General features: G+C 42.1%; 1 protein-coding gene across 4 annotated transcripts in view; it reads left to right on the forward strand.

Moving 5' to 3' along the window:
* The window catches only part of NEDD9 (neural precursor cell expressed, developmentally down-regulated 9), a 129,356-nt gene extending 114,037 nt beyond the window's left edge, over window positions 1–15,319 (forward strand). For 2 of the 4 annotated variants that reach the window (XM_054019815.1, XM_054019814.1), the window contains 5 exons: window positions 5,285–5,386; window positions 8,135–8,236; window positions 8,856–10,076; window positions 10,534–10,623; window positions 12,778–13,768. In XM_054019815.1, the coding sequence (XP_053875790.1) occupies window positions 5,285–5,386; window positions 8,135–8,236; window positions 8,856–10,076; window positions 10,534–10,623; window positions 12,778–13,287 (2,025 nt within the window). In that variant the 3' untranslated portion in view covers window positions 13,288–13,768. Of the gene's footprint in view, window positions 1–5,284; window positions 5,387–8,134; window positions 8,237–8,855; window positions 10,077–10,533; window positions 10,624–12,777; window positions 13,769–14,078 lie in introns of those variants that run through there. The other 2 variants (XR_008443982.1, XM_054019816.1) reach the window with 2 other exon arrangements.
* The last annotated feature ends 1,308 nt before the right edge of the window (window positions 15,320–16,627 follow it).

Below are 16,627 nucleotides of genomic sequence, written 5' to 3' on the forward strand. Positions count from 1 at the left end.
TCCTATTGTCTTCAGACACCAGTTTCTAACACATGTTCTTGCTGTTCAAATGAGCCAGCAGTTCCCAGAAGAAAATTGTTAAGTAGATGCATTTCCCTCTGTCTATATGGAGTGCGGTGAATTATCCCGATGACTCATGTCATTCTTTCCTTCAGAGGCCCAGAAAGAGTTAAAGATAGTGGGGAAACCGTTTCATTTCAAATTCCCTTTCTCACGTAATTTCCTTGTATTCTCCTTGATTGTTTGCTTCTCTTTGCAAAACAAAAGTGGGCCAGGTGGCTGTTATGTAACCTTCCAGGGGCCTGGGAAAGACTGTACCAGCAACTGCAGTTTTTGTTCTGAACACATTTACAAAAGCACTTTACCACACAGGCAGCTGCCTGTTTTCTTTCATTTACTTACTTTTTCTAGCCATCTTTTCTGCCTCAAAGCTTTAGACTTTCCCAGTTTCTCATACAACTATCAGACTCTTCCTCTTCAACCTGTGTCTTTCCTCCATAGTAGGGCCATGCCAGTGGTAAATTGCAGCTGATTTCAATAGAAACAAGATTGGGCCAGGGAAGAGGAGGAGGGAATTAGCAGCAGGCACAGATTAACCTGACCGAAAGGGGGGTGGGCAGCACTCCCACTGGCATCAGTGAGCATTGTGAAGTTAGCCCTTCAGATAAGAATGCAAATGTCCTTTTGTCATATTTTTTAATAAAGACTGTTACCCCTCCCCCATATTTAACCCCAAATTGCAGGAGTCGGTGGGGCTCTGTGGTAAAAGCCTGGGAGTGGGAATTGGGACACCTATGCTTTATTTTTAGCTCTGCTCTCTATGTGACTTTGGTCAAGTCACTTTACATGCCTGTGCTTCAGATTCCTCACTGGTAAAGCAGGACAAAGAGATGTACCCACCATTGTAAAGCACTGAAATAATGTGAGAGTGCTAAGGAAATAAACCCAGTTCTGCTCTCAGTCAGGGCAGTGTATATCCAAAGTAGTTCCATTGGCATTAGTGGAATTATTCTAGCTTTACACTAGTGAAATTGAGAATAAAATTTGGCCCAATGGTTTATAACATTTTCCATGAAAAATCAGCTGCACTTTAAAACCTACCTCCATCTGCAGGAATCATGAAAATGTGCCTGTTTGTATCTGATTTAGGAACATTATGGTACTTTTCCTTCCATTTTAATGCTGAGTATTTAATGCTGGAAAGGCTTTTCCCTTATGTGTAAGGAAAAGGGATTTAATGAACCACAGAACTGGATACTTTACAAAGTACATGCATATTCAGCTCTTTTTTCTGGTTAAAGAACACACAACTGGCATGGAAAAGGCCCAAGCAATTGCTTTCGGAGGAGCACGGCCCTCAGCAAGAACAGAATAAAGGTCCAGCTCAATTGTCTTTGTTTTTAATGCTGTGAGTTTGCTGTATGCTCGCTACATGTTTTACCAGAGCCAAAGCTGGTCCCTGTTAGTTGCTCTGCATAGATGAAATGGTTGCAATGTTTTGAGAATGTTGGGATAGATAGTTTGTGGGCTCACCATCTGTTTCTTATAATGCGTAAACAAGGAAAATTGCTGGTTTGAAAGGCAGGATTTTTCAAAGCCAGATGACCACAGGCATTCTTGAGAAAAAAAGACAACCTAGAGTTCATTGACATTTGTCAGGAAGTAAATTCCTAAACACCAGAAAAGGCCACTAGCCGTACCAGGGGGAGATAAGAGAGGAAAGGTTTTCTTATACTGATATTGCCTTTCTTCTGAGGTCTTTAACATTAAATTACAAAGAACTATTTTGGCTTTTAAAAAGTAATTAAACAATTAGGCCAAGATTTTTAAAAGCGACTTGTGAGTTTGGTGCCTTCATTTTGTCCAGATTCATCACTGTAAAAGGGTCTGATTTTCTGAAAGTCCTGAGCATCCACCACCCTCAGAAAATCAGGCACTAATCACTTTTGAGAGACCTTATTCCCACCCATTGCAGATTATCTGAATTTGTGAAACAGCAAGGGAGCAAACACACACAGTAAAAAGGATACTGCATCACAAAATGTACTTGGCTTATTTCATTTTGACAAGTCTAGTTTGGTTTTAGTTACTAAGGATCATACATCATAATGTATTAGATATGTACAGCAGTACATTGGGTAAAAAGAACAGGCATTTAAGTTAATTTAAGACCTTGTTACAGTAGACAACTATTACAGCTTTTTCTGAGAAATGTGGGGAGAACTCTGTGGTGTGCTGTAAAAGAATAATTGGATGTACAAGATTCTACTGCATGACAGAGATTGTGGTTTTGAGGATATGCTTCTCCTATAAATGTTTGGAGATACAATACAGCTTTTGTTCTATGTATACATCATCCTACAGAGGGTTGGGATGTCATTTAAACTGATACATTGCCATTCAGGCATATAATTTCAAGAACATAAAATGCTGTTAACAACAACAGACTTTTGTTTGTTAATAGCCGCACATAAAATCCAAAATGATGCGGTTTAGGGCTCGATCTTGCAAGCCCTCAGTGCCTGAAACTGTCACTGATATCAATGAAGTCCATTTATGGAGGACTAGCAGCACTGGGAATCTAGCGTGCCTACTTTCAAATACAGTTTGGCTGCTCTATGGCTGACTCCCAGTGCCCTTTACTGTAAAACAGCAGTTAAGAATTAAGAAACTTTGAATTTCAACAATTTAGCAATCACTCGCCACCCCTCCCCAGGGCTGCACTGGTATCTTTGGCTGAGTTCCAGAGCACTACAATTCTTCAACCCTGCGGCTGAGCATTTCCCCCATAATCTAGTAAGCAGCCTGATGTCAGAGTTTTCACATTAGAGAAAGGATTAAAGATGATGGCTACCCAGGGAACAACCTTTTGTTTCTAATTTGCAATGTCTGCTCTACTGGAGGATCACTTGTAAAACCCTGGGGGCTTAATATTGATGCAAAATAGTCACTGTCCTGGAAGGGACAGTGAGTAAACATGGTTAAAAGCTGCGTCCTTTGATTCCAAGGTATTTCTCTTACACTATGGTGCTCAGCATTACTATGGAAACCTGTTAGTAGGCCAGGTGAGGTTCATTGTGTTTGCATTACATTAATACCTGGCTTTGACTGGTGTTTGGTGCCACACTTGGAATTCAACACAGCATCTGCCAGTCTAGTAAAAGTAAGCTAATAATGCCTTACATTCATATCATGCCTTTCACCCTAAAGGATCCCAAAGCACATTGCAAACTATATATATTGGCCAGATTCACTCCAGGATCTGCTCCAGCGTCCCCTGATGGCAGAAAGACCGCATGAAGAAAGGGTAGATTGCTATTCCCCCTACCCCACTTCCCCAGGGAGTCCACAGGCAGACAACACAGCCCCAGAAGTGTGTAACCGTGACCAGGGATGGGTAATGACCAAGGTGATCTCTTATGAAAAAGTCCTGTAGAATTTAATGGCAAGTGAGAACGTTCTCATAGGTTTTCTGTTTAATCGTCCGATAAAATTTAACGGAGAATTCTATTCCTGATATAGAATTCTATAGGAAAGAGATCCTCCTCTATTAAATTCTATAAGTTTTTACATTAATTTCTATAGAATCTATTAATTTCACCTCTATTAAATACCCGCCTGGCATCCTAGTGGAGATCAGAGCCTCCAGTGGAAATTTAAACCGTTCGAGCCTTCCCCCATCCTCTGGCAGAAACCCAAGGGTAGGGTAACTGTGAAAGTACCAAGTATCAGAGGGGTAGCCGTGTTAGTCGGAATCTGTAGAAAGCAACAGAGGTCCTGTGGCACCTTTAAGACTAACAGAAGTATTGGGAGCATAAGCTTTCGTGGGTAAGAACCTCACTTCTTCAGATGCAAGTCATGAAAGTATGAAAGTACCATTTACCATCCCCCAGAAGTGAATGCTACTCCTCTGTCCTCCCAGGCCATCTTAACTTCCTTACATCAGTCAGGTTGAATCCGGCCCAGGCTATTCAGGAATGACATCAGCCCCCTCTGCAGAGGAATTCAGCAGCTGTTTAACGGTGCAGAGGAAAATGCCACAAAACACGTAGGACAGGAAGTGAAGAAGAACAGTGTATTCCATTGAATTTGCAGGGAGAATAGAGATCTGCCGAGTGTAAACATCAGGGACTCAGTCCTGCAATCCATAGTTAGGCAAAACTCACAGTGGGATTTGGCTAGGCCACTGGGACTTACTCCTGTAAAAAGTATTGTTTGATCTTTACCAACAGTGTGCTCAGGAATTCTGTTTAATAGCTCGCCTACATTTACAAGGAAAATTAAGTGACCCTTGTTCACAATTCTCCTCAGCTGAACCTGAAACCATTTCTTGTACAATCCTATGACATTCTGTCATTGTGTGTCTTTGTTCTGCACTGTATATTTCTTTACTGGAGCTAAATTGTACGGACAGAATTTAGAGTATATCACTATTTCCACTATAAACACTGTTTTTCAGGGAGTTATGTAACAACATTTCTTTTAAACCAAACTATACTGAACTCTTGCCATGCAGATGGTTGTCCCAGATGTAAGATATTTATTTTTAACCACATTTTATTTGAAGTAAGTGTGAGCAGTATACTTACTTCAAATAGACACAAGCAATGTCAATTCTCACCATCACAGAGATGTTTTGTCACATAGAGTAGTTCAAGAACAGCTTAAATTTTCCAGTCTGTTAGCTGCTAATGTGGACTAATTACACTTAAGCCCCAAGAGTAAATTTCCTGCTTTAGCATCTTCCATTTAAAGGAGCTTCAAAGCCACAACAAATGCTCCATTGTTTAGGACTTGCTCACACAAGTAGTCCTGCTGAAGTTCCTGGGCCACTCATGTTAGTAAAGGTTGAAAGATTAGGATTTTAGGCCCAGATCCTCAAAGGTATTTAGGGACCTAACTCTCATTGTAATCAGTTGGTACCTAAGTATCTCTGAGGCCAAAGATTAGGATCATAGAGCCTGATCCAGCAAGGAATTGAGCACCAGTCGAGGTTACTCAACTCCTTAATAAAAAACTACTGCAGGAGCATTTTATACCAGTGGCAGAGCTGCTCAAAGAAGAAATAATGGTTTCATTGTAACCAATAAGTATAGTTTTGGAATACACTTTAAAAAAAACATCAGATGTCTGTAGGGACTTTCATTAATAAAATTGCCAGATAAAAAGTGTAGAAGTTAATAACACTGGAATGTTTGTGTAGAGAAGCATATCCAATTACAGACAGAACATGCTGAGTGCCTCAAGTAATTTTGTTTTCATCTCCTTCTCTTTTAACCCACAGGTAGTAACTCCAGTCAGGACAGGACAAGGTTATGTTTATGAGTTCCCTTCAAAATACCAGAAAGATATCTACGATACCCCTCCAGTTCGTCCTTCCCAAGGGGTACGTACCAATAAAACGGTCAGCGGCATTGAAAAGCTACAAAAAGTCTTTCCATTTTATCTGCAGTTGAAGTGCAGGAGACATTATGTCATTCCAAAGTGAAAATATTTTTCAATTAGGGCAGGTCTACGCTACCGCTTATGTCAAAATAACATGTTTTCAGGGGTGTAAAAAAGCCACCCCTCTGAATGACTCAAGTTACACCGACCTAAGTGCTGACGTGGACAGCGCTATGTAGGTGGGAGATGCTCTCCTGCCGACACAGCTACTGCCTCTCTCCTGTCTGCATATAGGGTCGTCACCAGGCATGCTACAGCAGTGCGTACTCCGATGAGATGTCCTTTTCTGTGTCATTGTGCACAAAATGCATTTGATGTTAAGATCTGGCAGTACACAAACATCAAAATCACATTTACTTGCCAAGGGATACGATTCATTGTTTTGGTCCGACAAAATACCCAAACAGAATAAATATGTTGCCAAAGAAAGTGTTTTCTCCTTCTGTTATTGCACAGTTGGCACTAGTTTACTTAGTAAGAGCACAGTTGTCCCCTGTACTAGCTATTTCCATGGAGGAGGTTGTTCTTACCAAATGTCCGCTAGATTATTTTCCTGATACTGGATTGGGCCCCTACTCCTGAGAATAACCAGGGAAGTTGGCCCCCAAAGCCCATGAATTTCCAGGATATAGAAACCCAGGAACTATGCACTCCCTGTCTGCTCACCAGGGCCCCTTGACAACACAGCTTCTGCAGGAAATGTGAAACTAAAGCTCCCCCTCAGCAGACGCCCCTGACGTACCCCTCAGCATTCAAAACTGCCAAGGCACCAGAGTCACAAATGACCAAAACGTGGAACAATCATCATGCCATAATGGACAGATTACAGTGTTTGTTTTAAGTATGTTTCCTCACTGTATGCATTACGTAAACAGGTTTTGTGAGATTATAACCCAGGCGGCTCGAAGACGTGGGAGTTTGGCGTGAGAAGTGGGAAGGAGATTTGGAGGGGAAGGAGTGGTTCCTGATTAGGGTTCTCCCAATAATATTAATTCTGGAAGCCGCATAGAAATTAATTCAGGCCCAGGGCTCTGCTCTACCCCTCCCCTAGTACAATTAACATAACACCGGCTGTCCCTAAAAAAGATTAATTCAGGCCACTCCTACCTCTCTGCAAGATTCATTGCTCCTGCCCTGCCCCCGCAGAGGTCCTTGCTGCATTGATAGCCCTGAGCCATGCTCCTCTCTAAGAAGCAGAGAAAGCAAGCCCAGGAGATGACCATTGTTTTCCACTAGAGGAGGGGGGAAGTTGGAGGGAGCGAGCTGGACCAGCACACTTCTCACAGCAAGGAGAGCCCACCCCCCTTGAAGAACCCAGCAGGTCAGGGTTCTTGCTCCCCAGCCCTTCTTTAAATAATGTGTGTGTGGGGGGGGCAGTCTGCTCACTCCCTATTCATCCCTCCCCACCCCAAAAAGCTTGTTAGTTCCTTGGCTCGCTTCTTCCCTGAGACCACTTGCCTGCTCGTCAGGGACAAGGAGCAGAGAAGAGCAGGAGCCCGAGAGCTGCCAGAGGAGAGTCTCCTTTTCCTTTCTCCACCCCTTGTTGTTGCTGCCTGTCCTTGCAGTGCATCACCTGAGAATGCAGTGCAGCAGGACAGGGAGGCAGAATCCTCTGTAATGCAGCACCTACCACACCATGTAGTACACTTAAAAGGTCTAGTCCCTGCAATCTTCTCAGCAGGGTGGCCCACATCATCAAGTGGGGCAATGGGTACATAATCTGACAAGGTCAAGCATTAAGTCTCAAAGGTTTTGGGAGCGAGTGACAATGATGCCACAGAGAGCAGTTATCCCCCCCCCCACCACCATCACCACAACCGTTGCCATCTTGGAGATACAAAAACCCAGGATATCAGGAATGATCCTGAGCCCCTAAAGCTGGACAGCTGGCAGTGTATACTGAGCACCCTTACAGATTTCCCAGTACAGCTACCTCAAAAAAGGGTGATCCTGGGTCCCTGTGCCCCCCACCACCTCCCACACTGCATGTATCAAGTCTTGTGAAGCGTACCTGCCACTGTGGCAATCTCTTCTTCTGTCTCCACCCCAGTAGAGCTCTGTCATGATTCAGTCCCCTCTGCATCTGTAAATAAGGAGAGGATGAAGGGGTCCTATGTGCAGATCTTGATTTAACTTTGTGACTGGAATTCAAATGAAGTGTTTCCATTCAGAAACTTCATCTGGCCAGCCCACAGTCCACACAATCCCACTAAAGGGAGCTATCACAAGCATATTTGTCTCTCAGGGTACGTCTACACTACCTGCCGGATTGGCGGGTAGCGATCAATCTATCGGGGATCGATTTATCGCGTGTAGTGTAGACGCGATAAATCGATCCCCGATCGCTCTCCCGTCGACTGCTGAACTCCAGCAGTGTGAGAGGCGGAAGCAAAGTCGACGGGGGAGCCGCGGCCGTCGATCCAGCGCCGCGAGGACGCGAAATAAGTAATTTTAATTCAATCTAAGATACGTTGACTTTGAAGTTGCGTATCTTAGATTGATCACACACACACCCCCCAGTGTAGACCAGGCCTCAGTGCCCACCCTGCAAGCCTCCACATACACAAAAGCAAAAGCCCTGCTCTTCTTCCTTCTATTTCAAAGTAAATAAAATGTGAGAGAACTCATCTGAAATCACAGCTATCATGGGATGGCTCTATTTTCTGTAACAGCTTTACTCTCTCTTCAGATATATGACGTTCCCCCTGCATCAGTTAAGGGGCCTGTGCATCCAGTCCCAATGGGAGAGGCAAAAGCTCAAGGGGTGTATGATATACCTCCTATAAAAGGGGTAAGTCTGATGCAATTTCAGTGGATCATACATGAATTTTCATGTCAGACTGAAGACGTGTTTAGACATAAAAGTGCATATGACACTGAATAAGGGTATTGAATTCTAGTACTTTAAACATTCCCTCAGGCTTTTTACACATTCATTAAAGCTTTGTAACATAATTACTAACCTCATGTAGGGTAACTATAAATTAGAGCTGAAGCTACATTTAGGAGAACCCTTAGGGTGACCAGAAAGCAAGTGTGAAAAATTGGGACAGGGGGTGGAGGGTAATAGGCACCTATATAAGACAAAGTCCCAAATATCAGGACTGTCCCTATAAAATCAGGACATCTGGTCACCCAATTCCCCCTCCCACTCCCCCGCTTATAAAAGATTTAATGTTCATTTTGATGGAAATGAATATTGTTTAATTAGTAAGAAAATTGTGACTTCATGAAATCCAGGGTAAAGTCTGGCTCCATTGAAGTCAGTGGCAAATCTTCCATTGAATTCACTGTGGCCAGGATTCCCTACCCTCTCTGCCTTTCCCCTGAATTTTAATTTAATGCTAGTTCCATTGAAGACGTCTTTGCTATTTTACCTTTGCGCTTATGGCTTGCTTTCTGCATTTCAGATCTATGATGTTCCTGCATCTGCATGCAAAGAGGATACAGGGCTGAGGGAAAATTTGCTGGATTTCCCTTCTTCAGTGAACCATAATGCAAGACTAGAAGGAGTGTATGACATCCCTCCTCCCACTACCAAAGAACTTAGCAAGAAATTTACCTCTGACGTCCCTCTACCTAATGATTTATTATCATGCAAACATAGCCTATATGACATTCCAGTGAGCCATCAAAATCAATTTCTTGGTCAGCAGATTGCTCCTCAGAAGGATGTATACGATACCCCTCGTGGAGTTCAATTTCCTGGACAGCAGTCGGGATTCAGCAAAAGTCTAAATCCAGAGGGAAGGGAAGGTGTGTATGATGTGCCACCACAGACTACACAAGACACTAAAGGATTGAAAGATGTGACAGATGGGATAAATAGATTGTCTTTCTCCAGTACGGGCAGCACTAGGAGTAACATGTCTACATCTTCCACAACTTCAAAGGAGTCTTCTTTTTCAGCCTCAACTTCTCAGGACAAACGATTAATACTAGATCCAGACACAGCCATAGAGAGACTTTATTGGCTTCAGCAGACAGTGGAGACTGTGGTCTCTAATCTCATGGCCTTTGTTAACACAGACTGGCGGTCTTATGGGTACATGGAGAAAAATATCAATGAAATCCACACTGCCGTGGAGAAAGTAGAGCAGTCATTGGTGGAGTATCTTCAGTTTGCAAAAGGAGCAACAGCCAATGCTTCCTGTCTCTCAGAAATCAATCTCCATAACAAAATGAGAAGGGAGCTGCAAAGATTGGAGGATTCTCACCAGATCTTAACCCAGACCAGTCATGACCTGAATAGCTACAGCTGGTCATTGAACATCTTGGCGGTCAACAAATCCCAAAACAAATGTGATGATCTAGACCGATTTGTTATGGTGGCAAGGACAGTCCCAGATGATGCCAAGCAATTGACCACCACTATCAGCATCAATGCAGAGATGCTATTCAAACAGGTATCAAGCAGTTCACGTTTAAAGAATGTTTCAGAGAACATTATGAACACAACTGACTATGCATACAACAGCCCCCAGAATCAGTTGTTACACCACAGAGAGAAAACTCAGGACCACGGCAGTTCTTTGCCCCCATTTCTGAGTAAAGACCAGCATCCCCCTGGTATCACTAATGAGGGCTCTGAGAAGAGCTGGATGGATGATTATGATTACGTTCACCTACAGGTAAGCGAGCCAGACACATTGTTCTGCTCAATGCAGATTAAGATTTGTTGCATGCTCCTTTCTGTAAGAACCCGTCATGACAAGACAGGAAGCAGACTGTCACACCAAGATACACTTGAAATTCCTTTTCTTTTTTTTTAATGGATGAATATCAAAAGTTGCCTAAGAAACTTCATTCAGCCCAGACTGCACATTGGGTACAGATTTTAAAAATTAGTTTGAATCCCAAGAATGGGATTCCCAAGAATGGGATTCAAATGGGACTACTCTACATAATGGCTGTAGCCTATCACCAACATAACATTGTCCGTTTCCTCTTTGTTCTTTTGTGGGTGTGCTACAAATTAAGGTGGCAATACAAGAAGGTACATTTGCCACACTGTCCATGGGCATTTAATCATTAACTTTAGAGAATTACCGTTTGACACAATATCTATTTTTATCTTGTGCTAAACAGGGAAAAGAGGAGTTTGAAAGACAACAGAAAGAGCTTCTAGAAAAAGAAAATATCATCAAGCAGAACAAGATGCAGCTGGAGCATCATCAGGTATGTCCAGTCAGACACAGCTGTCAGACTTGGAAGGCAGCGTGCAGGCCATTTTGTACCATGAGATGTGTCAGCCGAATAAAAGAGAAGGAGCTCATCTCTCAGCCACTTAATGGCGGCTTAGCAACAAAGGAGGCAAGGGTGTCCACTCTCCTCTCAGAGTCGGAGGGTTAGCATGCAGGAGAGTTTCCCACCATCCTCTCTTATAGATTTTCTTCAGTCCTGGAGGCACTAAAGAAAACAGGAACCTCTATGACAATTTAGCCCTTTCAGACGCTTGGAGATAGCCTGGGAGTTAGCATCGTCATCTCGTTCATTACCTTGTTACCATTAGATAGCAGAACTGCACTCTTCCTGTGTATTTGAGAGAGTTCTCCTCTGCTGGGAAGAGATCTGTCCCCTGAAAGCACATCCAAACATGTCTGTTCAAGAGGTTAATTCTTTTTATAGCACCTAGAAGCCCCTCTGTACTAGGCACAGTATATACACATAGGCTGCATCTACACTACACACCACTGGTGATAGCATGTAGGGTATATGAAAAGCAGGCTCCATCCACACTGGCTGAACCTTTCCCAGCTGTCTCCCCCTGCTGGCATCTTTCCCCGAGTCTTTCCATGTGGTGGGGAAAGGCTCTAGCAGCTGAGAGATGGCAGCACCTTTCCCCAGTGCCTCTTGGCTGCAGGCGTCTTTCCCTGAGGTGGAGAAGGGCTCCAGCAGCGGGGAGCTGGTAGAGCTTTTCCCTGCAGAAGTGGGAGGGGAAGGCTCCAGTCATGAGCAGGCAGCGGGACACTACACTGCTAAAAAAAGAAGTGTAGATAGGGAGGCATGGCCTGGGCAAGTAGAGAGCATAAAGGGTGTGCACTTGTATACATACCCACACCCTTCAGGTATGTCTTTACTCTATTTGCCAAAGCCCAGGCCTCATGGTCTACGCTGCTATTTATACCTGTGCTGGGGGGCTACACACATATATACTCTACCCGCCACCAAAAAGAAGCATGCAGCTTAGACATACCCATAGTAAGAGACAAGTCCTCTTCCAAGAATTTATATAGGAGGGGAAATAGAGGCACAGAGCGGTGAAGTGACTTTTCCAAGGTCACATAGCAGGGAAGTGGCAGAGCCAGAAACTGAACCTCGGTCTCTTGAGTCCTAGTCCAGTGCCGTATCCACTGGCCCACATGGAATACAAGTATAGGTTAGGCACACCCACTGTCTGAATACGTACATCACTACATTAAAAAAAAAATCTTAGTATAACTTTAAAATTATTTTTTAAACACCAAAAAGATCAGGAAACAAAATGTTAATGCTGTCATAGTAATAGTAACTCGCCAACATGCTGACATAAAATGTACAATTTTCATAAATATAACTTATTAACAAATTTAGTAACCAAAAATACTCCATATGTGCAATGTGCGAGTGGTAACCGTGATTTTTGCATTTCCTGACTTGTGAGCATTTAAAGCTGTAATCTTAACATAACGTTAATGTAACGTTTTCTATTTAAATTTCCCTGTGTGTTTTTGTTTGCTTGAAGAGCAATGAGGAGCTCAAAGATTAAGGTTTGATAGCTCACGATCATGCATAGATAGAAGTGTCAGCTATTTTTCATAGGAGAGATTCTCAACTGGATGGACAGCAACTGTTTCTGACTCTGTAGTGTCCCAATATATCAGTTCTTAAGACCATTATCTTTTTTAGATATAGCAAAACTATTTTAGATTGTTATGACTTCTCTGGTCCTGTGTACTTGGACTCATGGTAACTAAAGCACCTGATTTTACAGGAAGTAGGGTCCAAAGATGTCCCAATAAGTTTTTAGAAGTCTTCAAAAATGTCTACAGTAGTTTTCCTATATGTGACATATACAGATATACATGATGGTACACTCTGGTATAAAGGATTAATTGGCTCCCACTTAGATGAGCTATGTAAGTTACTTGTGAGTAACATACCCAAACCAAATCATTTACACACTATGGGGATAGTATTTAGAAACTGTGCTTGCAGCTAGTGTACAGGGTATTAAGAAATCAGTGTGAAATGTATTTGCGTTTATCAAAGGCAGGATAGGTTTGTGAATTATAACGAGGTGATGTGATGTGTTAATAGTTCTTTGAAGAGACTCTTCTCTTTGCCGTTCAGATCAATCAGTTCCAGCAACTGGAGCAAGAGATCACAAAGCCTGTGGAGAATGACATTTCAAAATGGAAGCCGCCTCAGAGTCTGCAAACTGCAAGCAGCACTGTGGGCTCTCAAGACCGAGAGCTGCTCTTCTTTTATTCTGACCAGTGCGAGACTCATTTTGTGTCTCTCCTAAATGCCACTGATGCCTTTTTTAACTGTGTCAGTGCTGCTCAGCCACCAAGGATGTTCGTCGCTCACAGCAAGTTTGTCATTTTAAGCGCTCATAAACTGGTGTTCATCGGGGACACACTCACAAGGCAAGTGACTACTCAGGATATCCGCAGCAAAGTGATGAACTCCAGCAACCAGCTGTGTGAATTGCTAAAGAACATTGTTATGGCAACCAAGATGGCTGCTTTGTATTATCCCAACCCAGCTGCCCTGCAGGAGATGGTCGACCGAGTAACAGAACTGTCTCATCGCGCACAGCTGTTTAAACGCTCTCTGGTACAGATGGCATCATTCTGAAACAAACAAAATGGAATCCAATCAATGGACAGTAAAAATGATTTTAAAAAACTGGAAATATGTCCTAGTTTATGTAAATGTTATCAATTTTTGTAAATATTTTATATGAAATATTTTAAATACATTTTTATGGATTAGAAAATCTAAAATTCAGGGATCTGAGGGTATATCTGTTTCCCTATTATGTTTTTAATATACATATATATATGTATACACTGCATATATGTATATGTTGCTACATTCCATAAGACACCATTATGTAAGCACCTTAAAAGTATGCATCAGTTAAGTGGTGCATATCACTGTATATACTGCCTGGTTTTCAATATATCCGTTAATTGGATGCTGTCACATGGACAAGGCTGGCAAATCTATTTGTAGCAATTCATGATGTAGATGTAATAGTTCTAATGGAACCCCAATCCCTTCCCAGAACCTACTTGATTTGAATAATTTAGTAAAAAATTAACTGTACCCTCAATTTTATTTTGCATACAGGAGTCATTTTGAGCAGTGTATATATATAAGTTACATAACAGACAATAAACCAAGGCTCAAACCAGCGGGGCAAAAATCATCCTCATATTGCATAATAGACAGAACCTCCTCACGAGGAGCAGGAAGGATTGTATATATTTAAAAATAACGTCTTAATACCACAAAATATTTTAAAAACCTGGAAGAATTCCCAACAATATAAATTCACATATGTTTATCCCACCTTTCCTTGCATTTGCAAATAATGATATCTGTCAGACTTTAAAGATGTATTTTTTTTTTTTTTTTTGCAGACCTAGGGACTTACTCAGAGTTGCTGAATGTCCCTAAATCTTGCTGACATCAGTGGATTCTGAAGGTACACAACATCTCCCAAGATCAGGCTTAAAGAAAATGCATGGCATCATAATTCCCCATGAAAAGGCTTAATTTGCCATCCATTTTGGAACATCTGATTAAAACATCTGTAATTTTAGAGGAGAAAATAGCACTTATCTCTATGACAAATTCTTATGAATCATTTGCACTTTTGCAGCTCTGAGCTTCACTCAGATTTTGGACTTTTTCCAAATTTTCCTTCCCGACCTACGGACACACCATGGGTCTCCTGGGCTACATAATCACCAAAGCAACACCCTGTATTTAAAGGGGTAATTCCATATGTAGTGGACACAACAATGACTTAACCACAGGTCACATTACATGACCACTCCTAACTGTGGAGTAGTGGCAATCAGGCTCCAGGGAATGAGGTCCAGGTGATGCTCAGTGGACTTCTGATTTAAAACAAAAATATTGTTACCCAAGTTTCCTTGTGATAATTCAGGCTACCATCCCAAGTCTTTATGTATTTCTGAGTGTTTGCATAAGAGACCAGCCTGGTGGTAAATACAAAATCACACCATGTAGAATACCTAGTCAGGAGGCACTTAAGTAAAGTCTTTCTTCACAAAAGGATGTCTGGTATTTTTGTTCCAGCCTATGTCTAAACACGTTCTCCAGTGCATGCCTCATTGCAGTGCATTTGTTTATCTTGGATAACAGAACTGCTTAACCAGCAAATGAAGTTATGCTTTCCTAATACATTGTCTCAGAGTGATGATTGCTCATCACTGAGAGTTACCATAATGTTGTTTCCAGAGGGCTCCCATTAAAGCCAGTGGGAGTTCAGAGGGACTTCAGCAGCAACAGAATCATACCCAGCACTTGCATCAGATATAATATTGAAAGCTCTTCTCCGTTTTACAAGAGGAGAGGAATAATTATCCCATTGTAAACAAAATAGGATTGCCAAAAGATACCAAAGAATCCACTTGAACCTGTTTTGTATTTGTGTTATTTGGGATTTTTCTATTTTTTTCCATTGTAATATTTTTAGAAAGTGACAAAGTGTTTTAAACTTAGCCATCATGTCAATCACTTTTGAGTTTTCAAAAGGGGGATTCCTTTTATGGCAAACTTATATTATTATTTACTTGTTACCTTGTAGAGAGTATTTTTAAAATCATTAAATATACAAAGGCTTTTTTTTTAAAAAAAATTATGTTAACTGGTTTTATTCCTCCTTTGCAATTCTCTATGAACTGTGGAAGCAAATGTTCCAGGCTAAAGCTGTTGTGAGACAGAGTGCTTATGTTCCTGCACTCTGTGTAGAAAAGTCAATGAAACAGTAATTAAACAAGCTGCTATCAAGAAAGAAGAAACTAACTAGAAAGGGTTTAGGGGAATTTGGTCTGTAGTGATCATTCTTTATAGGGTGAAGTTCAAATCATCCATAGAAAACCCAAGTAGACTGGCTTTTGTATGAGTAACCAGTGTGGAGATTGAGGGGGTGATGAAAATCTCTACTAGTCCAGAGGAAGTTGGTGGAGCACTTGTGCAACTGGCCTGCAGCGGCTACCATGCCTCATAGATTATAAAAACAGCTACAGGCTGCTGCTCTCCTCATCTCCCTGCAGGATTTATGGTCAGTGGATGCACAGTATTTGTGGGCCCATTTGGCCACTTCCCTATCTCATTCATGAAGCCCTGGTGTATCATCCCACAGAGACTGCAGATGTGTAGCACTGTTCTATGGAACAGGTATAATCAGAGGGAGAGGACATGTCCTCTCAGCTTTATACTATCCTGTTAACGTACCCATCAATGCAGCTGCAGGACTCATTCCATCTCATGCCCAATTCTATCCCTGCCCTCCAATCCAACTTCTGTGATTACATCTATGCTCTATGCCACATGAAAGGCTGAAGAGCCACTCCTCATAGTCTGTATTCCCCCAGCCCCAAGCAGGTGGAACCATAGCAGTTCAGCTGTGGTTCAGGCCTTGCATGTCTGGGGTGAGGAGTCAAGAGCCCAAATGACTATGTGGCTTTAAGGATCAAAAATTCCTCTCCAAAAGTTATGCCCTCTTGGTGCTGATGGGCTTGCCTCCCACTTACATACCTATTGAGCTTCATTCATCATGAGGATGAAAGCAGAAACAGTGTCTTTGTTTCCAAAGTTAGGAAAGAATTTTGCACCTTTCTGAGAGCTACTTTCTGGAGTGTGACAACAGTTGGCTGTCAGTAAAGAAAGTCCCATCTTGTGTGAGTGCAAATTAATGCCTACTTCAGCTTACTCCATTCCTTGCAAAATGAAGAGGTTGCTTCTATGCACATTTGACTTAGAAACCTCTGGGTTTGGTAGATTTGAACTCCGTGATTGGTGCAGGCAATGCCTGTTTTGATCACAAACTATAAGACGACTCCACCGTATTCTGCTTCTAAATTTAAAAAACCTAATAATAAAGGAATTGGATAACTGAAGGAATTGGAAAGGGGAGCCACAGCCTTTTATGTCTGAG

The sequence above is a fragment of the Malaclemys terrapin genome, chromosome 2, assembly GCF_027887155.1.
Source record: "Malaclemys terrapin pileata isolate rMalTer1 chromosome 2, rMalTer1.hap1, whole genome shotgun sequence".
Taxonomy (NCBI): domain Eukaryota; kingdom Metazoa; phylum Chordata; order Testudines; family Emydidae; genus Malaclemys; species Malaclemys terrapin.